At 42.4% G+C, this 27,160-nt stretch overlaps 1 protein-coding gene across 1 annotated transcript in view; it reads right to left on the bottom strand.

Moving 5' to 3' along the window:
• Nucleotides 1-25,573, bottom strand: part of LOC126252654 (zinc finger protein jing) — a 206,845-nt gene extending 181,272 nt beyond the window's left edge. The window contains exons 1-3 of the mRNA XM_049953556.1: nt 25,558-25,573; nt 25,250-25,443; nt 25,082-25,152 (exon numbers count right to left, since the gene is read on the bottom strand). Of these exons, the coding sequence (XP_049809513.1) occupies nt 25,082-25,152; nt 25,250-25,443; nt 25,558-25,573 (281 nt within the window). The remainder of the gene's footprint in view (nt 1-25,081; nt 25,153-25,249; nt 25,444-25,557) is intronic.
• Between the last annotated feature and the right edge of the window lie 1,587 nt (nt 25,574-27,160).

Here is a 27,160-nt window from a genome sequence, read left to right on the forward strand (position 1 = left end):
TTTGCTAGTGCCGTAGTTTTCAGAGGACTGCTTAGGCCCGTCGTGATGGTCTAGGCTTCAGCCGCACTACTCTCCGAGAAGCCGGATTTCCTGCGGCAGCCGTGCGCACTTCCCACACTGTGCCTGTCTAATAATTCATATCCGCGCTCTTACTTCTCCCAGCAACGCCCCAACGTGCTACAGCAGTTTATATAGCATGTGGTAGGTCAAGATTTTTTTTTTCCAGGCATCCATTCCCGGCATCGTTCTAGAGCAGTACATTGGAGTCTGCCTATTTGTAGTATAGCAGACGTCATAACTTTGGGGTGAATCTGTACGTCTGCATTCAATCCCATTTTTCATAATGCTTTACACTAATCCAAAAGTAGTCATCCGACCTGTTACCATTTACGCAGTCCAGTCAACGATGGCAGGTTCCACCGCCCAAATGTACTTCTGAATAGCCCTGGCTGTTTGACGAGAGTTGAGAGTTGAAGTTGGCCACGGCATTCATCCGTTTCGAATAACGGGAACAAAGAGGAAATTATCAGCCCACTGCAACGTCGTGTTCTTATTATGTATACCGGAGATGGAGAAGAGTGGGGCGGGAGGAGGGAGAGAGAAAGGGAAGGGAAACAACTGTTTATGTTAGCTGCATCGTGACTATGTGGAATCGGCGGGACGAGCGAAAATGAGTGCCGGACTGACAAGGGGACGCCACGACGTTTGAACGCGGATTTACTGCAAACTTCGTACACTCTTAGTACTGCCTTAGGACAACAAAATGTAAGCAGTAGCGCGTACTTCTCAAGCGTTATTGAGAAAGTCGCAAGGTAATTTCGGTCGTCAAATATATACCTGTGCGTGGCCATTTTTACCATGAAGCGCCGGCAGCCGAGTGGTTAGCGTTCAAGCCCCGTAATCGCTGGATCAAGTCCCGCTCCCTAGATTTTTTTTATTTCTAACACAGTCCTTTTCTTTACTATTTATATTACAATTGATGTAATGGGAAAAATACATGTAATCGGATGAACTTTTATGAAATTTACAATGTTATTTAGCAGTCTACAAGTTTTTACTACCACAGATAATATAATATTCATAACTACCGACTAGTAAACGACCGAACGCGTAAAGCGATACTGAAAATGTATGCTTGTCCGTGATTTGAGAAATCCCTTATACCTGGAAGGAGCCCGAAACTACTTGTTACCTCCAAGTTTTGACCGGCACAGACGGCTTTCGAAAGATGTACAATTAATCGTCGCTTTCGACGTTACGAGTCCAAGTTGAGGGATGGTATTTTTCGTAAAACCATGAAAAAGTTAAACGGCACCAGCTGCATTGAATAAATGCTATGTTTCCGCACACGCAAAGTCTTGCGAGGTTTTCCGTGGAACAACAAACCTCGTTAACATTTTCAAAAACCTCTCTTTCAGCCGATAATTTGGAAGCTAACCATGCATAACGCAGCATTTCCTTAAATATCGGTGCTGATCATCGGTCATTCAGTATCGAGTGTGTTTTAATAGCGTCTTCACGAGAAGCAATTTCTCGTTCTCTTTCGATTAAACACGAATAATTTTGAAGATACGGACAAGCATACATTTTCAGTATCACTTTATGCGTTCGGTCGTTTACTAGTCGGTAGTTATGAATATTATATTATTTGTGATGATAAAAATTTGTAGACTACCAAATAACATTGTAAATTTCATAAAAGTTCATCCGATTACACGTATTTTTCCCATTACATCAATTGTAATTTTTCCCATTACATCAATTGTAATATAAATAGTAAAGAAAAGGACTGTGTTAGAAATAAAAAATCTAGGGAGCGGGACTTGATCCAGCGATTACGGGGCTTGAACGCTAACCACTCGGCTGACGGCGCTTCATGGTAAAAATGGCCACGCATACGTATATATTTTTGACGACCGAAATTATCTTGCGATTTTCTCAATAACGCTTGAGAAGTACGTGCTACTGCCTACACATTTTGTTGTCCCAATGGAGTGCTACGAGTGTACGAAGTTTGCAGTAAATCCGCGTTCCAAACGTCGTGGCCTCTCCTTGTGAGATTCGAACCCGCGGTTTCCTGTTTACTAGGCAGTTGCGTTATCAACTGCGCCACCCGGACACAATGTTTGCCGCAATTGCGTGGACTACCTCGGCACGCCTCTCATCCGAGCAATACTCTCACCAAACGCCATCTATAGGCAGTCGTCTTCCATGTTCGCTACTTTTAAGAGTCTCTCAAGAGGTCCAACGTAGTTCTGAATCCGCACTGTTGATGGTGGATTCATTGCCCGTGGAGGCGAATCAATCATGTGAATGCGTGGCGTCTTTTCTTTCGGACATGTTCAAAACGACAGACACCAAGCTTTCATATAACAGTCTTGCTTGCCTGACGAACACAGGTTCGGTCGCCTGGTCTGCCTCGCGGTCACACGATCGTCTGGCACCCATCAGAACGATGCGATGTGTGTTAGTCACACCAGCGTCTTCTCGTAACTGTGCTGTTGCTCCTTTACGGCCAACAAATTTCTTTTGGCGACAAAAGCTCGGCCTTGGCGTATCCTCGACTGCAATAACGAGACAGAACAGCTTTACTCATACAATCAATAGTTCTTACCGTTTTCCGAAATACGCTTAATGTTTACGTCAGTCAACAGGAATATGTGGGCAAAATGACGCTGCAGACTATTTGTCTGTTTACACGCTTTTCACTATCGTTTAAATGTGACTGGGTGACCTTCAACGCAGTCAAAGAACTGTTTGTAACTAAGCGTCATACCACGTGCTGTGACTTAAGTTCAACGTCGGTGCACAACAGATTTATTATTTATCGTATTTCATTTTCAAAGACCTAACAGTTTAGTGTCTGAGTACTCGAGACGTCGCAGAATTTGTCTCCTGATACTTTTTACATTGTGATTAGTAACTGCTCCTGTCATCGTCGGAGACTACTTCACCTTGCTGAACACGCCACAATGCGCTGAATTCCCACTTCGTAGAGTTTGTTCTCCCTTGCATTTTTCCTTACCTCTCTTTGCCCGCTCTCTACCGCAAGAACCTTCTTTCGGCCTTCTGTAGATAAGTTGGCAGTTTTATTTCCATACCACAATCATATAATTTATTTTGGACGTGGTCTGTGGATTTTCAGCTGCAGACTTTATAGAACTACCTTGAGCTACAGACCACCAAATAACATTGACAGACAAAGAAATTTTCGATTTGTCTTATACTATCTCAATAGTTACGGTGAATAACTCAGTTGGCATAGAAAAGCTACTTGTTCTTTGTACTCAAATAGGGAGTATAAAATATGGGCTGTTATTGAAGGAGCTAGAGACTTACTATCCCGCTTTTAATTACCTGTTTGAACGGATTTCCATGTCTTCACAATAGATGGTACACTCTATATCCGTCTCTATTTCACCCGCCTCCAGTGCCTCCATCGGCAAAATTTGTCCCTTTAATAAGACTTCAGTGTGATTACTATCTAACAGACAATTAACAGTTTCTAGTTCATCTGTGAATCCAGCACGAATGTCTTGTCGGCCCTGCAGATGTCTAGAGATAGATGGTGGTGCGTTAGGGTGTCATATTTTGACTTCAGTTTTCAAAAAGTGAAGAGGGTCATAAAGTTGTGTTTCTGTTAGTTTCCAAAAATATTTACAATGAATGGCAAATAAATCGTTTTGCTTGGTAAATGGCTGCTTCAATTTCGCGATATTTTGACGTTTCCTGTAGAATTCGCAGCAAACTATCTTCTTTCGGGAGAGTCTTTTTATTATTTCTGTCTTCTGCTCTCAGGATAAGAATCTACTACAAAATCTGTAAACTTTTTATGCCACTCTTGAAAGTTTTTAAACTAGCAATACTCATTTGCAGCAGAGTCTCTTGTTATTAATTCATACACATAGTGACATTTTTTGTCCATTTTCCAGAGACTAATAGTTTCTTCCACTTGTAAAATCTGAAAATTCGGAACCATTGCTAGTAAAAGGAAGACAAGGCTGGCATCTACCACTCACACGGTTAACTTTATTAGAACTGGTCGACAAACGCTGCCTTCTGAGCTCCCAACTCTCCGTGACGTTCTAAGATATGGGATTCTGATAAGAGAACAGTGTGAAGAGAATCCCAGAAATTATTCAGCAGCCAGTCTTCAAAAGAATATTTATGCAAAAGTGTTTGAACAGTGGAGTCTAGCAAACAGCTGTTTTGTGGTGCCATTTTTCAATCTGAGAGCCACAGTCCTGAAGAAGACAAAAAACTGGAAGAAGGCCAAAAACTTTGGCAAAGCAATAATGGAAGTGAAAGAGGCTTTCATAGCAACGTCAATCTTTTTGAAATGCTCAATCGCAAGCGTGAGATTAAGCTATGTTCAGAATCTGACGGTCCATGTCCAGGTGGTGCTGACTGTAAACATGAAGTGTAAATCTCATGCTCTTGTTCTAAAGATATGAAGATCCCTGTCAAATAACTAGTGTTTAATAAAGGTCTCTTGTCAAAGAGACAAGGGTGGATTCGTTGGACAGGATCAGATTGGGTTACCAGATCTACCCGAGCAAAGAATACAATTTAAAAACCAGAGAAGTCAAGAAGATGACTTAAGAAGAATTTCTGAATATAAGCAGAAAAGAAAGGAAACCTAAGAGAACATCCAGACATAGTGGTCTTACCGGCAGACAAGGGTAACGCTACGGTAATCCTGTCCCACCAGGACTGCACCATGAAGATGCGGAACCTGCTAGATGACACCGCATACCACATGACTGCCACCGATCCTGCTAATAGGGCCGAAAGGAAAACTTTAGCGCTTCTCAAAGATTCGGGCTTCCGTGAAGAGGTCACAAAGACGTTATGACCCAGGGCCTCTGTTCCTCCGAGGCTGTACAGCTTACCGAAAGTCTACAAGGAACACGTCCCGTTACGTCCTATTGTCAGCAATATTGGTGCCCCGCCGTATCCTCTCGCCAAGTACCTCAAGGAGCTGCTCAGCCCTCACGTGGGGACATGCTCACACCATATCCGTATATCTTCGAATTTCTTGGGACGCATCAACCACCTCACGATTAAGGAATCTGACATACTTGTGAGCTTCGACGTGGTTTCCCTGTTTGGTATGGTTCCGTTACCTGAATCTCTGGAACTCATCGGCCCGAAATTTGATGACAAAACCACCGATCTGTTCAGACATGTTCTAACGTCAACATATTTTCTATTTGACGGTGACTACTACGAGCAGACCGAAGGTGTTGCTATGGGGAGTCCTCCCTCCCCCGTCGCCGCAAACATGTACATGGAACATTTCGAGGAAGAAGCCTTGGAGTCAGCACATCTAAAACCTACCTGTTTCATCAGATACGTGGACGACACGTTTGTTATTTGACCACATGGAAGAGACAAGCTGACGGAATTTGTCGCACATCTCAACTCAAGACACGAGAATATCAAGTTCACCATGGAGGTAGAATCGGATGGGATGCTCCCCTTAGGGCAGGGGGAGGAACCTCCGAAACGCCCCCGGAAAACCTCCCTGGGCGCGGACGTAACGAGGGAACACCCAGACGCTGGGCCACAAGCCGGGCGTCGACTGCGGAGGGAGCGCCCGAGTGAGGGGGAGGGGGAATCTGATGTTTACCTCACGCCTGCCGTCCCTAGGCTGTGCAGCAGCACACCTGATCGCAACAAGGTCGATTGCCGAAATATTGTGTCCTTTGTGCACTCACACAAAGCTGTTCACCTGAGATTTATTTCGTCATGAAATACGCCTGGAGAAAAAAAAAAAAAAAGTTCAAATGGCTCTGAGCACTATGGGACTTAACATCTGAGGTCATCAGTCCCCTACAACTTAGAACTACTTAAACATACCTAACCTAAGGACATCACACACATCCATACCCGAGGCAGGATTAAAACCTGCGACCGTAGCGGTCTCGCGGTTCCAGACTGAAGCGCCTAGAACCGCTCGGCCACAACAGCCGGCGAAGAATCACAAAGAAAGGAAAAGTTAACATTACAAAGTACTTAAACCTCACTAACCTAAGGACATCACACACGTCCATGCCCGAGGCAGGATTCGAACCTGCGTCCGTAGCGGTCGCGCGGTTTCAGACTGTAGCACCTAGAACCGAGCGCCTAGAACCGCTCGGCAAGTGGAGTGGTAAGATTGGCAACATGCTTGACAGTGCAACAGAACTTGATATCAAACCCTTATTTGTCAAAATATCCTTTCCAGATCCATTGGTTCCATTGAGTGACACTGTTATGAAGGATCTTCCTACAGGTCAGGCTTATGGTTACAGGATAACTCAAGCTATAGGGCAAGCGAACTTACAACTGATCTGGGATTATTAGAGATTGGTCCTGCAATCCACTCTCTGACGTAAACAACTGCAAATTAGATTTGTCGCATGTCTGTTTCAAAACACTGCCTTAGAAGGCAACAACTTTCAGACATTACAGCTGCTTGCAGCATACGTTGTTAGCGTTTACTATCCCTGCTGGTTTAAAATCAAATCGAAATTACCTTGGGTGGAAGAACCTCACCACATTATCAACTGAAGCTCCTAAAACCCAGAAGATATTTTTTTGCCAACAATCTTAAGTTAATCGTGACTCACATTTAGTGAAACGGTGTTTCAGTCACTTATGCTTGAAAGACGAAAAAGAAAGAAAAGCAGGGGTGCATAACTTAACTGAAATGAGGAATGAAGATAATACACCAGGAGACCTATCTGTTCGGGCTAGGAAAATACCTGCAGTAAATCCAAATGTAACTTCACTTTTGAAACTAACAGACCGCTCAGAGAAAGCGTATGAACTTCCACTTAATTGTGAACTCAAACTATCAAGTTTATTCACGAACCAATGCAAGTTCCAAAGTGGCCATGTCATAGACAGTCCATAGGTGTTTGAAAGAACTAAGAAAGACTTCTGGTGAAGTGTATACCCATGAGAAACGAGGAGGATACATTAGAAGCCAGGAAGCGAGCAGAAGAATGATTTCTAGGAACGATTCGAAGCAAGATTTGATATATATTGTTGGTTGAAGATTTTTGCAATTTGTCAATGCGTTTTCAGTGTTTGATAATAGAAACTAAAGTAAAAAATTTTTTTGATTTCATTAAACCACTTTTTGAACAAATTTTGGTGGACTTTATATTAATTTATGCCCTTTGGTCGGAAATTTCAATATGTGTTGTAATCGAGTGGAAATTTACAAAGCTAAATATTTATCCATAAAAAACCATTTTACATTAGGATATTACACATCAAAAGACATACTTTTGGGACCATTCATTCACAAAAACCACGTTATTTTATTTTCGCCCTCTAAAATGACACGCCATTATAGTGCATGTAAATAGCATCGATTATCTCCATGTTTGTCTTCTGCGAGTGACCATGAAGATATCCTTTCACTTCCTTGTTACCGCTATGCACCTCTAGCTTTACGCGGTTGCGGACTAGGTGGCAGCGCACGAAGTGTCAGGAGCGCGCAGGGACAAACGCGGCCGCTCTTTAGCACGAGTAATTAGCAATCTCTCCGGGGAAATTGGATCTCGAAAAGCGGGCCGCGAGCGAGATTCCACTGACTAATTTAGTTACATAGATTATGTCTTCGCAATCCTCACGCCCCCTTCTCGAACGTCAAGTAGAGATGCTTCGAGTTTTCGTTTTACGAGGATACAAAGCTCATCGTTAACATTATTTCTTAAGCCGCAGCATACCTATTACATGTGGCCATCGCGCTTCTCGCCGTATTTTGGTTTGACGCTACGCTGCCTGTACGGGTAATTAGCACTGTTAATGTGGTGTTCTCTTCAGTCGGAAGACTGGTTTGTTGTAGCCCTCCACGCTAGCCTATCCTATGCAAGACTCTTCACATCTAATCAACAGTTTTCTGTAATAAATTTTAAAATCTTATACTGTCTTGTCTGTAACGTTTAACATCCCACATTTTACTTCCATATAAAGCTACACTCCAAACAAATACTTTCAGAAAAGACTTCTTAAAATATGAATTTATATTCGATGTTTGCACATTTACCTTTTTCGCGCAAGCTTTTCTTGCTATTGCCAGTCTATTTTATTACATATTCACTTCTTCCGCGGTCAGTTATTTTGCATTCAAATTATCAAAACTCTTCCATTACTTTCAGCATCGTATTCCCTAATCTAATTTCCACAGCATCGCCTGATTTAGTTAGATTACTCTCCATTAACCTTTTTCATTTATGATGGTGTTAGTCTTTTGACTTCTATTCGAGTCATCAATTCCTTGAACTGACTTTCCAGGTCTTTCGCCGTATGTGACAGAACTCCATTCTCAGTATCATACGTCGATCTTATTTCTCTTTCCAGACTGAATAACGTGGGCTGTAGGCTACATCCTTGCCTCTCGTGCCCTTCAACATTTATAACGGCAGTCTGGTTTCTGGCTGGAAAGAGGAAAATGGGGACAAGAGCGTGGAACAACGTAGCAGTAACGCGAAAGCACACTAGATAATTTGAAAACCATTCAAACAGGAAATGGAAAGCTGAGAAGCGCAGTAACTTGCTCTCTCACAGAACGAGGTTTATATAATTTCTTGACCACACTAAGAAAGAGTAGCCTTTTATGCCTACTGTATCCTACAATAGCTACGTATAATACAGGGTGTTTCAAAAATGACCGGTATATTTGAAACGGCAATAAAAACTAAACGAGCAGCGATAGAAATACACCGTTTGTTGCAATATGCTTGGGACAACAGTACATTTTCAGGCGGACAAACTTTCGAAATTACAGTAGTTACAATTTTCAACAACAGATGGCGCTGCAAGTGATGTGAAAGATATAGAAGACAACGCAGTCTGTGGGTGCGCCATTCTGTACGTCGTCTTTCTGCTGTAAGCGTGTGCTGTTCACAACGTGCACGTGTGCTGTAGACAACATGGTTTATTCCTTAGAACAGAGGATTTTTCTGGTGTTGGAATTCCACCGCCTAGAACACAGTGTTGTTGCACGAAGACGAAGTTTCCAACGGAGATTTAATGTAACCAAAGGACCGAAAAGCGATACAATAAAGGATCTGTTTGAAAAATTTCAACGGACTGGGAACGTGACGGATGAACGTGCTGGAAAGGTAGGGCGACCGCGTACGGCAACCACAGAGGGCAACGCGCAGCTAGTGCAGCAGGTGATCCAACAGCGGCCTCGGGTTTCCGTTCGCCGTGTTGCAGCTGCGGTCCAAATGACGCCAACGTCCACGTATCGTCTCATGCGCCAGAGTTTACACCTCTATCCATACAAAATTCAAACGCGGAAACCCCTCAGCGCCGCTACCATTGCTGCACGAGAGACATTCGCTAACGATATAGTGCACAGGATTGATGACGGCGATATGCATGTGGGCAGCATTTGGTTTACTGACGAAGCTTATTTTTACCTGGACGGCTTCGTCAATAAACAGAACTGGCGCATATGGGGAACCGAAAAGCCCCATGTTGCAGTCCCATCGTCCCTGCATCCTCAAAAAGTACTGGTCTGGGCCGCCATTTCTTCCAAAGGAATCATTGGCCCATTTTTCAGATCCGAAACGATTACTGCATCATGCTATCTGGACATTCTTCGTGAATTTGTGGCGGTACAAACTGCCTTAGACGACACTGCGAACACCTCGTGGTTTATGCAAGATGGTGCCCGGCCACATCGCACGGCCGACGTCTTTAATTTCCTGAATGAATATTTCGATGATCGTGTGATTGCTTTGGGCTGTCCGAAACATACAGGAGGCGGCGTGGATTGGCCTCCCTATTCGCCAGACATGAACCCCTGTGACTTCTTTCTGTGGGGACACTTGAAAGACCAGGTGTACCGCCAGAATCCAGAAACAATTGAACAGCTGAAGCAGTACATCTCATCTGCATGTGAAGCCATTCCGCCAGACACGTTGTCAAAGGTTTCGGGTAATTTCATTCAGAGACTACGCCATATTATTGCTACGCATGGTGGATATGTGGAAAATATCGTACTACAGAGTTTCCCAGACCGCAGCGCCATCTGTTGTTGACAATTGTAACTACTGTAATTTCGAAAGTTTGTCTGCCTGAAATGTACTGTTGTCCCAAGCATATTGCAACAAACGGTGTATTTCTATCGCTGCTCGTTTAGTTTTTATTGCCGTTTCAAATATACCGGTCATTTTTGAAACACCCTGTATGATTATAAATGGTTTAAATGGCTCTGAGCACTATGGAACTTAACATCTGAGGTCATCAGTCTCCTAGAACGTAGAACTACTTGAACCTAACTAACCTAAGGACATCATACACATCCATGCCCGACGCAGGATTCGAACCTGCGACCGTAGCGGTCGCGCGGTTCCATACTGTAGTGTCTAGAACCACGCGGCCACTCCGGCCGGCAATATGATTATATTTTATGTCAATACGGAAGAAAAAAATAGCCTTGGAACTTTACATCCTCCCTCCTAACAATTTACTGTTGAGTTTTCGCTCCAAAGTTACGAAAATGGAAATTGAGTATAGGTCAGGCCCCTTGAACCATGTGAAAATTAACTTTTATCATACTGCAACAAAACAAACTTAAAGGCATGTCGGACCTAAACAAATCAAGATTTCGTGAGGTAGCGGTACAGCTAGTTGTTGATAAATCGTTTGTGTAATCGACGCTGGTGATATGCCAGAATAAAACATCGATATTTGCGATACAGCCAATGTTCGATATACGACGAGAGTAGTTCATATTTAAAAGATGTTAAATTTAAGAACAGCAAACCCATTCAACTTATATGAGGGAGCTGACAGGGTTCAATTACACACAAGTTGAGTCCAAAATCATGTTCAATTTTCATAAAAACGTTTCATCACTTTCACTGCTTTTGAATTAATAAAAAATTTATGGACATGTTTAATTATACAGAACGTTTGTTAATACTGAATTGTTTTCCCTACGGGCGGCCTATTTTTCATTATTCTAACGCAGATATTTTGCGCACATACAAGAGTTTCGGGAGAGAGAGAGAGAGAGAGAGAGAGAGAGAGAGAGAGAGAGAGAGCGCATACTTTCATGTCCGCCCCAGATGTGTCAATCTTCGCTTCTCGTATACTGTATCATATGCAGCTCTACACGTCACATACTGTGTAGAAGAGGGTCTCTATTTCTGCTAGAAACGTGTTAGTAGATGGGCGAAGTCCAGCAGCCGTTTACGTCGGTCCTGAAGTGGGTTTCGCAATCCGCTGCAAACGTGAGTACTCGCTGATACGGCATGGTTCGCGCGCTGTCACCATGAGACCAGAGATCACTATAAGGGTAAGAGTGACGGAGGGTCCGAGCATCTTGTCATCTTAGCGTAGTGACAAGAGTTGTTCTTTGAAACACCCGCATCAAGAGTCGAGTCTTACTCCTTTTTCACGTTTGCTCCCGATCTTACCTTAACAATACAGACCTACTGACACAAAAATTAAGGCGGTGCGGTCAGGGCACAAGACTAATTTTGACGACCTGCCACAAAGTCCATCGTGTGACTTTACAGACTTCGTTGGCATAACAACGACGCACTATTGTGATGGGACAGCCCTGACAGCGTTACCAGCCACAACAAGGCATCAATTTGCCATAACTATGACGCATTCACTACGACTGTTCCCTTTTCTTCCCTTTGGCACAATAATAAGCGCTGTCTAAGATTCAAATTACATGGACCACGGAACCAGTAACAACAGCAAAAGCTCTGCAATCCACAATCAACTTCACATTAGTTTGTGTACAAAGGTACGATAAGTCGGTTTTAATATACTACCCAAGTCGATTTGTATTTGTTTAACATACAACGTTCAAATAATGTGCTTCTAAATCTGATTTTAGATTTTTCATGTAACTGTTATGCAGAATATACCTGTGAACACTGTGGAATGCAAATATCTTTGATCAGAATCTTATTTCTTTTATGTTAGGACCAGATTCAGTTTACACGACCATCAGGTATGTCTGTCATTCTAAGCAATTACGTGAAATGTAAAGATTCTTTGGTCAAGAGAGAGATCGTCAAAATACGTAAAAACATGACAATGCTGACGGTGACGCTACACCATGGGCCAGTTGCGTTTGTTTAGTGTAGTTTCATAATGTTTTTACGTCTTTTGACGATGCCTATGTTGGCTGTAATTTGTTATGTTTTATGTAGTGGTTCATAACAACAAACTTATTTGACTAATTGTACGGAACGAAACTGTTCAAAAAATGAACTTAATTTCCGACCATGGACAGTTTTACATTCCAAAAGTTTTATACAATGGGTCGCAGTGTCGTTCACTCTGATAGTGTCACATTCCTACGCACACCTGAATCTGCATCCTTATTACTAAAATCATACCAAGAGGTACATAGGTGTAGTGATAAAGCCATAAATTCATGGAGCCCACAAATTCGTGAACCTCACAAAGTTCAGCAATATTTGTGTTTTTACAGCAGTAAGCGGCCAAATAAAATATCACATATCCTGGATAGTCGTGTTAAGGCCATACTGTATGCAGGTTGGCCAGCCAACCGAATGCAGGCATTTTTGTGAGATCTGTAACAATTTTCTTATTAAACGAATCACCTTTTCAATTCTATTGTTCTAGGTCGAAGTATGAACGACACGGCCAAAAGTACGGTAAACAGAATTCACGACCCTTCAGTACTCCAACTTCAGTATTAGTCCAGGCAGCGAAGGAATATTAGGGGGAAAAATCGTGTAGTCGCTAATTTTTGTACAGTGTTAGGAGGGAGGCCCACGAACAACATACCAAAAGTTCTGACCGGTGGGGTAAGAGCATTGGGGCGTGGGAATTTTTAGGACATTTCTTCGCTTTTTTCTTGGATAACTCTAAAATCGCGGTTTCAAGCGAGTATGTTTTCCAGCAGAAAACTGAACTACATTAAATCTCCTAAAAAAAAAGTTAAGAGTCATTTTTCACTAGGACTAATAATTTACGCCTTGCTGGGGATGGAAAAATCGCATACTATTAGAAATGGTTTTGTAATGGCATAAAATTGATGTTTGATTTTAAATGAAATAGGTGAAGAACAAATATTAAATGTGTGTACCACATCGAATTGCAGGAGAGCCGTATTAAGGTATAAATTGTGTTATAGGGATATAATAAGATATTGGAGGGGTCTAAAGCTTGGTCGCGTGATGGAAGGTAGATCGCCGGATTGTGGTCATGCGCTTGCCTCCGCCGTAAGTCCGCAAGCTGAAGAGCGAGCGAGCGATCCCCACGCTTGTCTACCCTGAGTCACAAGTGGCAACTGCAGTGTATTATGCCGACCCTACTCCAGGGCGCCTTATGAATCAGATCCTACGCTCCTAAGGCGGAAACAGGTTCTTAGTCATGCTGTACGGCAATAGTTGTTTTCTTTCGGATAGTGTAACTTTCCCTGGCAGCACACACACTATTAATAAACTAAAATTTAATTGTACTATATACGCCTCTATGAAGCAATTTGTATATACTGTAATAATTTAACAAAAAATATTATTTAATTTTGTATAAAGGACATTCGTTATTATTGTAATATTTTCTGTAATTATATTCTCGATGTATTTATGATTGTAATATTTCTATACTCGTAATTACGAAATCTGTCAATATCTGCGATAACAAAAATGTAAAATACAGCCGCAGATTGCAAAGAGACATTAACGGTTGATAGTGATATAAATAGGAATACATAGTGTGCATTCTTTGTCTTCTTCGTCGAGAGCTGAGAGAGAGAGAGAGAGAGAGAGAGAGAGAGAGAGAGAGAGAGAGGAACCTGTGACGTGGCATTTTATGAATGGGTAGACTTCATTTGTCTGTATCTAGATTTAGCCGCCATTAGAGGAGAAATTACGAACTAATGTAAGTTGAATTATTGTTGTGGTCTAAATACATTATAATTTATCAAAAGTGTGTATTACTAATGTAAGTTAGCTTGCCCATGTCATCTATAATATTTCTTTAAAGAATTTTCAGCATTTTTATCAATTATCGCTGGGTTTGCTGGGCTGTGACGCGACCGAACGATTTGCAGCGGCGGCACATTTAAAAAATTGTTCCGCTAAGAAAAATTAACCAAAACCGTAAATCGGGAGCAGATAAAAATTAGCAGTGAATTAAGAAAATGTTTTTCTTTTACAGCGATCCAGAGACTGACGGAATATATTACTAGTGTCACATTCGTGCATTCATAGGCGGATAGTTAACGTTGAAATTTAACAATTTGTTGGTTCTTTCAAATAACTTAAATGTATAGTGAAGTGTGTTTTATCAATGCTAATTAAACGTCGGCTTGGCAATATTTAACCATTTTCTGCTAACAGAGACAGTCTTGTGTTCCATAGCTAACGCCGGGAAAGAATTCAGTAAATATTTAAAAAAAACCACTGCATTTAGAAAATGTGTGCCAAGGCCGAAATATGTAAAAGATTTAATTCTCAACTAAATATTCTTAATCAGTTAATGTGAATTTATCAGCGTGAGAGGGTTGACTAAGCTTAAGTAATTTTAAATGTACTTAATTCTGTCTAAATGAATTTTTATTACCACACGTAAATAAGGGGTTCTACAACAAAGTACGTACTGACTGAAAGAAAGATAAAATAACAAAAAACAATTTTAAAAAGGTAACTACTTTTTTAATTTAAATTTCATTAAAATAGGTGACTTCCCACCACAAGAGCAGCTCGCCTTTTAATTCACAGAGAAACAGTACCTCTCCAGTATTTCCTGTCCAGCTCTCTTATGAGAGTAGACGAAACTGCACTGAGCTTGTGTTTATATAATGAAGTTATTTTGAGTCCACTGACGGAGTTCTTATCTGCATTTGTAAAGTGAGTTTATTTTCCTGTGAACAATGAAATTTGTTATGTTTCCAGAACGTGGTTTTCACTCTGCAGCGGAGTGTGCGCTGATATGAAACTTCCTGGCATATTAAAACTGTGTGCCGGACCGAGACTCGAACTTGGGACCTTTCCCTTTCACGGGCAAGTGCTCTACCATCTGAGCTACGCAAGCGCGACTCACTACCCGTCCTCAAAGCCCTACTTCTGTCAGTATCTCGTCTCCTACCTTCCAAACTTTACAGAAGCTCTCCTGCTAACCTTGCAGAACTAGCATTTCTGGAAGAAATGATATTGCGGAGACATGGGTTTGCCCCAGCCTGGGGGATGTCTCCAGAATGAGATTTTCACTCTGCAGCGGTGTGCGCTGATATGAAACTTACTGGCAGATTAAAACTGTGTGACAGACCGAGACTCGAACTCGGGAACTTTGCCTTTCGCGGGCAAGTGCTCTATCACGGGGAGTGAGTCGTGCTTAGGTAGCTCAGATGGTACAGCACTTTCCCGTGAAAGGCAAAGGTCCCGAGTTGGAGTCTCTGTCCGGCACACAGTTTTAATCTGCGAGAAAGTTATGTTGTCTGTGACCTACCAGTGCTTGTGGGAAAGAGGTCTAATTCGGCTCGGCTCGGATGGCTGGGCTAGGCTGGACTGGACTGGACTGGACTGGACTGGACTGATAAACGTGATATCTTGCTGCTGTCTATCGTTGACGGAAGACCGGCCTGCTTCCAGTCATAACAATGACTTGTAACGGTATAGCTCCAGAAAGCTTATTTATGTATTTTGTTCCTTTATTATTTCACTTATTGTATTTGTACTGAATGTCAAGTAATACGCGTACCTGAATGCAACTGCTTCATTGTTTTTGTACGTACAGAGTACAACAGAAACGTATGGGCAAACTTTCACGGAACATTCCTCATGCGTAGAAGGAAATGTTACATGGACATGGGTCCGGAAACGCTTTATTGCCATGCTAGATCTCAGATTCTCTAACTCAACACAATCGTGGGAAACACATAGGAAATGAACGTAGCAGCACGTATGAAAGACTTAACGGATGACACACTGTTGGTTGAGGCATTCGCAGGAGTGAACCCGTGCAGGAAAATAAGCTGCCGACAGTGCCTGCACACGCTGTACCTGGAACTCTCCAGATAATAATGTGCTCAACATTACTTGTCGCAGCTAATTACCTTATGCTGACAAGAGTTGTCGTAAACTACATTAACAAATTCCTCCTGCAGTTGAGGTGTCCTCGTCCTTTAAGGCCTCCCCGGTACCGAGTAGCGATCTTAAGAGTCTCAAGCTTACCAAGACGACAATCAATGGCTGCAAACGTCCTCTATTAATCTTTACCGATACAAACGTTGAGCGCCACGGCCACTGCCATGTGTTACAAACAGTTATTCTTAAGAAACATGCACTACCACTTGCCAGCTGCCAACTACACGTTTGAGTGCACTTCCACCACACTGTACCGGAAACCATGTCCATGATAAACACTAAAACAGTTTATACTCCTTGCTTGACGCTAGAAGAGTTACGAATTTAGTCGCTTTTCAACACAAGCAGTGAAGTGAGGCACTTGTCGACATTACCTTTGTTCCATCAGAACAACACTGGCGGTGAAACCCAGAATTACAACTTACTGTAAATTCTGACCAAACGTCACCAAGAGGGTATTTCGAACATTTCGTGTAAGAAAACGTCTCATGTAACGTTGGTACGATCTCTTTCTGCGTGTTTCCCATGATTAATGTTGTTATCAAGAGAAGTAGAAACTGAGCACTGACATGGAAATACAGCGTTTTCGGACCCGTGCACATAACAGATCCTATTGCTCTGTATGTGAGAATATGACAAATGTTTCTTGAAAATCTGTCCATACCTTTCGACTATCGAAACCGATCAATCGAGTGGAAGGGCGACCACGAGGAGACCGCAAATTACTGAGTGTCATGGGACGGGGTGGCTGGTGTGGTGGTTTCCGTGTGTGAGGACACGGAGTAATGATTTAAATTAGTATACGCGCCTTATCGATGTGAACTGCAGAAAGGCAGTGATTGATGTTGAGTACACTGTAAACTGTGCGTTCCGCTTCTGTACGTGGGCGGACTAAGGCTTTTTTTTTTTTTTTTTGCAAATGTAATGGACCAATATTAGTTTTTGACTGGTGAAACAATACGTGTGCACGAAGTCAAGTTTTAACACTGCGAGAACAGTGCTTTTATGTGAAGAAGCCTGCCTTGGAATAGGACACTGTACAGACGAATTACAGGGTGTTTCAAAATGAATATACGGGTTTTAAGGCTTTGTAGAACATATTACATTCACCTTACAATTATAAATACTACATTAATGAAAGAGAAACACAAACAGTTTTGCTTACAATTATTCAGTGTGAAAAGCGATCACACATCGAGTCGACAGGAGAGCTGTTCCGAAACCATGATCAATGTGTCAGGAGTAACAGTCGCAATAACACTGTTTCTAAAGTCGGATAGATCAGCTGGTATCGGAGGCACATACACATGATCGCGTGAGATCGTGTGTGAACGTGGAGGATATGCATAAAACGCTGCGCCAACCGGCCCCTTGTGCCCAATTCACCGGTCGGATAATAGAACCTCGTTTAACCAGTAGCGTATTGAGATATGCCAGTGAGTCGGCGCACCATCTTGCTCCCCATAAAGGTGTGTTGTTCAGCTTCTTCCCATAGAGGCACGGGCCATAGCTGTAGTACATCAACATAAGGAACATCAGTAACAATTGATTCACCGAAACAGAATGGCCCATAAACTATCCGCGGGGATATTTCTTGCGGCCAAGCGTGAAAGACTCGCACTCGTTCAACACGACTTTCAGTCACTTTGTCATTCCATAATCCATTGCGCACAGGTAAAACAAAACTGAGTTCCTTTTTCATTTGGCGTATTATTTACAATTGTAAGTTGAACGTAATAAATGCTAAAACGCCTGAAAACCGGCGTATTCATTTTGAAACACCCTGTACTTTATAAACACATCAGTGGGGCGTATTTCAAGTTGTGCACGCTCTGAAACTTCAGTCCAACGACATCAAACTGACGACGACAGTTCAGCCAGCACAGCTGGCCGGGGTGGCCGAGCGGTTCCAGGCGCTACAGTCTAAAACCGCACGACCGCTGAGGACGCAGGTTCGAATCCTGCCTCGGGCATGGATGTGTGTGATGTCCTTAGGTTAGTTAGGTTTAAGCAGTTCTAAGTTCTAGGGGACTGATGGCCTCAGAAGTTAAGTCCCATAGTGCTCAGAGCCATTTGAACCATTTTTGAGCAGCACAATAGCCGTAATAGATGTATAACGGATCTAGAAGTTTTCCATGCGGAATCGCTAAATACCAGCGCGTCATCGTCGCCACACTACCTGAGAATCCTGCAGCGAGGTGAGGCGCAGCCAAAGATTTTTTTTTTTTTAAACCAGGTAAAGGACTGCAGAATCACATCAGGTTCTCTTTCAAATAAAATGTTTTCCATTCGTAATATTGTAAATTTTCGCTCTACAACAACATCGTCGCTGCAACAGTACCAGCATACAAATGTAAAGTTGCTCCGCATTCCTCTCTACAATTTGTGTACTATTTAGTAAACTACGTCACACATGCTCCCATTCATTCCGTGTATTCGCCTTGTTTCCTAGCTTCTTATTTCTCATGTAATTAATAAGTTAACTGTGTTAATTAATCAATTCACATCCATATACTCGTTCGCGTGAACCAATTATAAATGTCCTTAGTTCTGACCGGTCGAGAACTGCAGCCCTCGCGATATTCGAATTTGACAGCTGCTTTACACGTGTTTGGGACTGCCCTTTTTTAAAATCACGTGATATGGATAAGTTGTGTGCGTCAGTGTGTTTCGAGTAACTGAATGTATTTCTGGATCCATGCATATTTAATATTGAACATCGCTGACAATATTGTCATTGGAACTATATTTGTCACAGAACGACGTTTCTCTAATGTTCCTGTTACTGCTTTTTGCGTGCTAGTAAAGGTACAGAACGATTACATGCGTGCTGTTTATTTATTTTGATGTGGAAAGCAAAATTTAATTTCATTCTTTTGGCTTAGAATTCTTAACGAAGTAATCACTGTTATCTAACACAGTGAAGTTAATTCAGTCTAACACAACGTGAACAGACCACCACTTGGGTTACTCAGTCATTCCCGTTGTGTTTAGACAGTGCTGTACACGCCGACCTCGCAAAGCGCTTAGAACTGTTTGCCAACGAATCTTGCTGAAGCAGCTTTAGTGCAACCTATTACTTCGTTTACAAGCTCTTATCTGAGGACGACAGGCACGTTTATCGGCGGCGAACTTTAGGATCCAAACTAACAGCTTTGGAAGACAGTGCAGAAAGTGGACGCTTATAACAGCGCAGAAGTGACCTTGGTAACGGAGTTCACAATAAGAGTCTAATTACGTGAAAAGCTAACAAGCAAAACCCTGTGGCACTTCCTCTTACGTTACACCATGCAATTGCCACAAAATCGAAAGAAAAGTCGACTGGGAGGGCGTCATTAAACTGAGATTCCTTGTCACAACTGACGTCTTGATGTGGCCGCAATTATAAAAGAGAAATAAGAGTACACGAGGCCTAGAGCGAGCAACGATACCCAGCAGGAACGGGACGCAAGTAAGGCCCTGGCACAACCATTTCATTCAGCAAACACGAGTCCATTATCTTGGGGAGTTGTGGGTTAACATCTGAGAAGCCGACAGAGAGATTAACAGCAGGAAGTGCAGCTGCACAAGCTTTTAAACATGACGCAAAATCATAACAGCAACGTGCAAATTTATCAGCATAAGCTTCATACCCCTACATCACAACGACTACAGACAGAGTGACCAAGAAGGAACCTGTTGCAGACTTACTTTCAAAGAATCCTCACTGTCTTCCAGCGGCTTAACGCTCGGAAAAGTGATCTCCATCTCCCATGAAGAAGATCGCGAAATTACTGACCGCCAGCTCTGCTCCACGTTGAAAGTCCTCAAGCGTTTGTGAAAGACTTCGGCGAAATATCCTCTAAAATAATAAGTCATGAAAGTTATTTGCACGTCTTATTTTCTCTAAGGCGTTAACAACTATAACCCGACTTGGAAAAAGACAAGGAAGTTGCACGTAGTATTGAGTATCCAACATTCCAGTTCCTAAGAACGGAATTACGGATCACTAACGCTAACGTCATTCTGTTAGTACTACAAATCTGACCTCAAACATCATCATGAAGTTTCTAGAGGAAAAGAAGTTTCACCGAAAGGAGGAGTAAAAACCACAACTGTGAAACGCAGCTTCCTCCATTCACACCGTGTAAGAATTAGATGCAAGCGAGCAAGTAGATCATGTTTTCCTGGATTACAGACACTGTGGCACCCTGTCAACTCTTGATGAAGTTACGATCACATGTTATCTACACAAGTATACTTTGGTCACTAAAACGCGTATTTTATACTAAACAACGAATGGTCCACAGAAATGAAAATCAGTGGTCTAAATATACAGGATAGTGTGGACATTGATTTATTAAATGTAACGAACGTCGAATGAGTTTGTATTTGCACTTTGTTTATTGAATGGCAGCTCTTTCTAAATGTCGATAATACTGCAAAATGTTGACAAAGAAGAGGAATAACACGACAATATCCATTTACAAGATCAGCAGTACATTTCTAGGGCATTTCACCGTTTAAAAATCTTCAGGAAAATACTAAGAAGTCATACGAAATGGGACTAACACTTGAAATCAATAGTAGCGGAGGCAAATGATTCATTCGTTGGATGTGTTCGGCGAAAGTGCGCTGCATCTGTTAGGAAAAACAGAAACAACGCTACAGCAGTGGCTATCTGTGTACTATTGTACAATGGTTTGCAGTCCTTATCAAATATGCATGGCAGTGGAAATCGAACCTTTAGACGCGGTGCTTGATTCGTAAAGAGTCAGTATAGACGCGAACATTAAAGAGAAATGCTTATGGAACTGAAACTGAAATCTTTGGAAGAACGGCGACACTGCTCTCGCGAAGCCTTATTAGATACATTTTCAGAACCTGTGTTTGCGGAACAATATGCGATAGTTCAGCTGTATCTATCGTACCGCAGGAACCACGCGAATAAGAGATTCGGGTACTATACAGGCATACTATCAGCTTTCCAGCTGTTTAAAAGAAAACGGAAAATGGCAACAAATCGCTCATATTGCTATCAAGTACCCTGCACTTTGCACTGCACAGTATCTGTAGATGTATATCAGCAAAGAAATGTTAGGTTATTCAGACTGACGGAGGACTGCCCTTCCTGTGAGTAACAAGGTCCCAGGAGTATAATGGCATATAACAAAATTAAGAAAAAAAAGTAGTTTGGTTCGTTTTACTCATCCTGGGGATTCCTACATGCATTTACTTTAAAAATATAGAATTTTGTCTTCCCGTACCCGAAATATTACTTTATTTCCATGCGAATCAATGTAATCTTACCCGTGTTTTACCGACGTGAACTAACGAAGCCAAAAACAAGAAAAATATGTCTGGTAGACATGGGATCTAAAATGTATACATCAAGAGCTATGAGCACTTGTTCAGTAGGACAGATGTTGCACAGCAGCGAAGATGACCAAGTACTCATGGTTTGTAAAGGTATGGATCTTTGACACCATGTTTACTACAAATTTTACTTTCCTCAAAATCTGTAAACGGAATTTAAATTGGCAATTTATGGTAAAGTCTTATGATAGCAAACTGCTGAGGTCATCGGTCCCTAAGCCTACACCACACACGCACGCGCCCGAGGGAGGACTCGAACCTCCGACGGGGGGAGTTGTACGGACCGTGATAAGGCGCCTAAGACCGCGCGGCTACTCTGCGCGGCAAACGGAATTTAGTCTCACCCTGTGCATGCCTTCTGGCGACATAATATCGTGCTAGATGGCGCTTTCACCTGTGCATAGTCAACAGATTACAGAGCAACACTGCCAGTTTACAAACAATGTAATTCTTAGGACTCTAACAATGGTTATTAGAAATCCGTGTTCGAAAGTGCAAGTTAAAGGGTTTACACCAAATGGAAAGCGATGTTATAAAGAACGAGGTTCTTCATTAAGATAATTTTCTCAAAATATGTGGCACTGGCGGAGATAGGCTCTGTCTACCAGCTCGGTGGAGTTAGCTACCCCAGAGAGGTGAAACTAATTTTCTGAAGAGGTCAAACTGAAAGGAGTTAATTGTGGCTTATTAATGATTCACTTATTTTAAACAATATCTATCATGTTATATTTGTCAGAATAATGTTTATTACATCGTCTTCATAGCCGTCACCATTTGACATCCGTTTCTGGATTGATGTTACTTCTAGAGTTTTCCATGCATGTTCAGCAATAAGAACGCATATTGATCCTGCATATCTTCTATCGCAATTTACGCAGTTTCCTTATGTCGTACACTCAATCTCTTCTAATTTTTTGACATATAGCGAAGAACTTCCCTGGTTCGCCTATCTACTCTCCTTGCTACATGTCACTTTACAATCATAATTATGTCTTCCAATGTTTGTTTGTTTTCATCTTTTCCTCGCAAATTGTATCATGCATACCCACTTTCTTAACTAGCCAGCCCTCACCGTAAGGTGAAACTGTCAATACACACACTGATCGTACAATTTCCGTTCCACACACATTGGAAGCTGTGTTTTGAAACTTGCTTTAATTTACATAATTACATTAGCAACATTCTCACCGATTTGGAGAAGTAGACAAGCAAATGTCTGGGTTCTCGACCTTTTCTCAATGAATGAAAAAATATTTTCAAATGTCAAATTTGAGCTTAGTGCAATGAGATTACCAATTTCATTCATCGCAACTTGTGAAAGCAGATTTTCGGCTACGATGGCCTTAAAAGCGTAATTAGTGGGGGCGAATGAGCTTTGAACATGACCGACTGGGTGACATCGAAGATAACATAGAACACGGGAATAACAAAGAAGCAGCACCAACCGTGTTATTGGTTTATTAACCGTCGGTTTGGCAGAAAACTTACAAAAACGAGTTTTATTTGTGTGAAACGTGACTAAACGTTACCATCCATAGAGTGTGGGCTAGCGCTAACTTTAGAGCGTTATTTGCTGATATCTGGGCTGTTTCTGGAAACCACAGCATCAGCTGCTCTGTATACATCGGGTGCCACTGTGCGTGCACGCAGTTGGCAGTTTAATAAAGAGCACACGTTGCTGACATTGTAGTGGCGCCCGCACGAGTCGGGCTTCGCTACTCACGTGGAGGCGCGGCGGCAGCGGCGTCGGCTCATGCGTTCCCCACACCCACGCACGCGCACACGCACGCGCTTACGCAGCACTGGCGGACCAGACGGGACTCTGCTACGCCTGCAACCTCCCGCGGCCGCGGCCACGCGGGGGACGCCGCAGTCTCCCGCCTCGAGCGCAGACTCGCCCGCGTCGCAGGGTTTGCACACTGAATCCGCCTGACATTCGGCTTTCCGTATCTCAAAAGATTTTTCTTAATTACATACGTTCGTTGACCTCGTGCGGTTACAGCAGTATACATGAAGTACAACAAACTGCTCCCTCAGCCACAAAGTAAGGCTGTTCTTGAGTAGCACGAAGCGGCGATGAATTCTCAAAATCGCGAATCGGGGAAAATGAAGAAACACGACTGAAGCGAGAAAGCATGTGAAACTTGTCAGACGACGTGGGAGGAATATGTCTTTACGTACTCTTTGTGTTTAATGTCGACAACTATATTTCACGATAGCACATCGCTTTGTTCGCGACACACATTTATATATGTATCACGGTTTTGAGCGAGAGAAGTGACGTAAGACTCCGAAAACTGACAATTAGATCCACGGCGGATGAAATGGATCGCACAGCAATAACGACATATTTTTCTTGCCCGTTATACTCCCCGTTTATTGAATGAAGCCACGTCTACAATTTCCAACTATGGATGAAACTTCGTGCTAACAGCCGTTAGTGGCTCTTCTATTGGGTCACTGGAAATAATATTGCAGCTCTGTCAAACCGTACGAATTTTACGGAATACAGCTCCGTTAAGTTGTGCCTGTGACGGTATTACTAATTTCTTTAACGCACTGAATTGACACAGATATTTCGTAATCTTATTAAATCCTACATGCGAATCCTACTGACGAAGTTTTGGTGTGCGCGTGTGCGCACAGCAGTGTTTCCTTTCCTGTTTTGTTGATATTCGGAACTGGTAAGCACTTCAAAAATATTCCGTATTGGGAAACCCCTTTGCCACAATCTCTGCTTGCTCTGACTTGGCTGGAAAGAACACTGTTCTACAATAGCCCGCTCTTCTTTCATGAGTAGATCATCAACAATATCAATTAAAAATGTTCCAGTCACATTACCGCACATGCTACGAAATGTGAAACAATGCGATGCTAACTCACTTCCTGTACTGCAGACCGAACTTAACTGGTGCCATAATGGAATACAGGTTTCTGAAATTGAAGTTCCATTTTATTGTAAGTTTTGTATCACAGTTTTCGTGTTGTGAAGAAAACAAGTGTTCCACGGAACTGTCGCATTGAAGACACTAAAGAAGCGCGTGATTTTGGTTAGATTTGTTACAATAAAGTGTAGTGACTGAAACTGTACTTTGGAAGCTCTACTTTAAAAGTAAGACAACCAATCTAGTGGTTACAGGCGTCAACCGCGGTAGCTTATGGTGCTATTTCTCTCACAATAATATCTACATTTCAAATAAACCGTGGTGTTTACTTGTTCAGTAACCGCTAGATATATCTGGTGTGATAGTTTTGTTCTTCTCTTGTAGAGTCATTTCCTTTTGAAAACTACTCTGTAGCCGAAATTGACAAACAGCGGCTCAAATGAACACAATTCTCAGCAAGTTCTACAAAGCTTGCCGGAAATAATGTCTTAATTCGAGAAACGTTTAGTCTCAGATTGTAACGGCAGTAGCCTAACAATCTCGGACTCCGGGTGCCTGTACAGACTACAAATTTTCAAGACTTCTACCTCGCCTCGAATAGGACAAACAGCGTCTGACAAGGTACTGGAGATCTATCCTCTATCCCTACGAATGCGTGAAACGTTACAATATTTCTCGCCAGCAAGCCATTTCCTTTTGGAAAGGGCGAAAGTAGTTAGTTGAAGGTCGAGTAACAACAGTACTTACGGGTCGCCAGGAAGAACAATGGAGGAAAGCGTGCCGCTGACGGCACGAACAAGCTGTGAACCACCACTCACCTGCAACAGAAAAAAAAGCCGTACGTCGTAACAGCAGCCAACCAGCAAACACCCATATACAACACAATTTTATTTTCAGTCGCAATCGAAAACTAACTTTCCAGCGTCTACCAGTTTCGAGGTTTGCTATCGCCGGATAGCCACACGTGTATTTGGCTCTTGAGCCGTATGACGACCTCCTCTTCTGTTGTCTTCCGCAGCTGCAGTAGCTGTGTAGGATATGGCCGGTTCCAATAAATACTGTGCTTCCCTCAAGAGCAACGCTTAATGCTTCCTGGTGAATCACTGTGCCTGTAGATATGACTAAGAACTCGTCATTCTTACTACTGCTTCCTGCCACGTAAGCTCTACGTACTGGAGTAAACAGCGTCGCGATCGCCGTGAAAGAGCATGATGTTCATTTACTTGGTTCTAGTACCATTATTTCGTAACGATGTGATGTTGAGCACACTGATAGGAAATGAGTCTTACGACGGTTTTAGACGTTAACAGTTATGATAACTTTTTACTGTTGACATGTTACACTTCGTAACGATGATGTGACTAATACTGTACTCGAATCATAACAACGCTATTGTCGCAAACATTGTACATAGGTACCGATTCTTTAGTAAGCATGATCTGAACATGGTTGTTAAACAGCCGAAATCCTTACTCAGCAAATTGTAATCTTATTTTTATTGCCATCAAGACCACTAAAATTTTTCAATACTAATAAGAAAACTTGGGTTTGCACACACACCATGGCCGAGCGGGCGAAAAGTTCACCACGAATAATGATGGGCACACATTCTGCCAACGTCAGAGATGCTTTATGAGCGCACACGCAGCCCGAAGCGTGTCACTTCTCCCTCAGTAGGTGGTCATCGTATTACCTACCTGTTCGATAGTGCTGTTACGCAGAGCGACCAACGACAGTCCACGTCCACACAACACCGACCTCTGCGAACGTAAACCACTTTAAGCATTTCAACGATGATATCAGACTAACAATACCAGCTAGATTCTGAGTAAATAGTAGGGTTACACAGAAGTTCTGCTTTATGATACAACCTATGCATCAAAATTAATCATTACGGGAGCTGTAAGCCAAACGATGTAGCAACATTTAAATTACGTGGAGATCGTTCCGCCAAGTAAACCAGTAACCTAGGTTTTCAGAGGCTGGGACAGATTTGTCAGTTTGCAGTATGTGTAGTAGGCCTATTATATGAGCAAATAGGACCAGCTACAACACGCCAAAATAACGCATTTTTGGTTTGTAGTCTGAAGCGATGCAGGTAACGGGTGTACACTGGCAGCAGAAACTGATGGTGAAGGGAACAATGTGTAAGAATCTACCGTTGGCGAATAAGCGGCCGGGACAGACTCACGCCAACACGGCCACTTTAGTATTTGTACAAGACGTTGGAAGTAGGCTGTTTAGGTTTTTATGTTGGTGACGCCACGCAGTGCTCTGTATGAAAATCGCTGACTGCGCTGTGTGCAGTCTATAGCTGGTTGGACTCATTGTTGGAATATTCGCTAGTGTAGTGTTGGGCAGTTGGAGGTGAGCCGCCAGCAGTGTTGAATGTGGGGGTAGTGTTGGGCAGTTGGAGGTGAGCCGCCAGCAGTGTTGAATGTGGGGAGAGAGATGCCAGTTTTCAGAGGTTACTATGAGCGGACGATCTGGACGTGTGTCCGTCAGAAAAAGGAAATTTTTAAGGCTGGATGTCATGAGCAGTATAGTTTTGAACACTATTAAGGTGAATACATTGTTCTCTATCAAAATCTTTCTTTTGCTAACTGTGCCTATCAGTAGTTAGTACCTTCAGTAGTTAGAATCTTTCAATCTTTTATTTAGCTGGCAGTATCGGCGCTCTCTGTATTGCAGTTGTTCGAGTCACGAAGATTTTTGTGAGGTAAGTGGTTCATGAAAGGTGTAAGTTATTGTTAGTCAGAGCCATTCTTTTGTAGGGATTATTGGAAGTCAGACTACTGCGTTGCGCTAAAATAGTGTGTGCCAGTT

The sequence above is a fragment of the Schistocerca nitens genome, chromosome 4 (assembly GCF_023898315.1).
Source record: "Schistocerca nitens isolate TAMUIC-IGC-003100 chromosome 4, iqSchNite1.1, whole genome shotgun sequence".
Lineage (NCBI taxonomy): Eukaryota > Metazoa > Arthropoda > Insecta > Orthoptera > Acrididae > Schistocerca > Schistocerca nitens.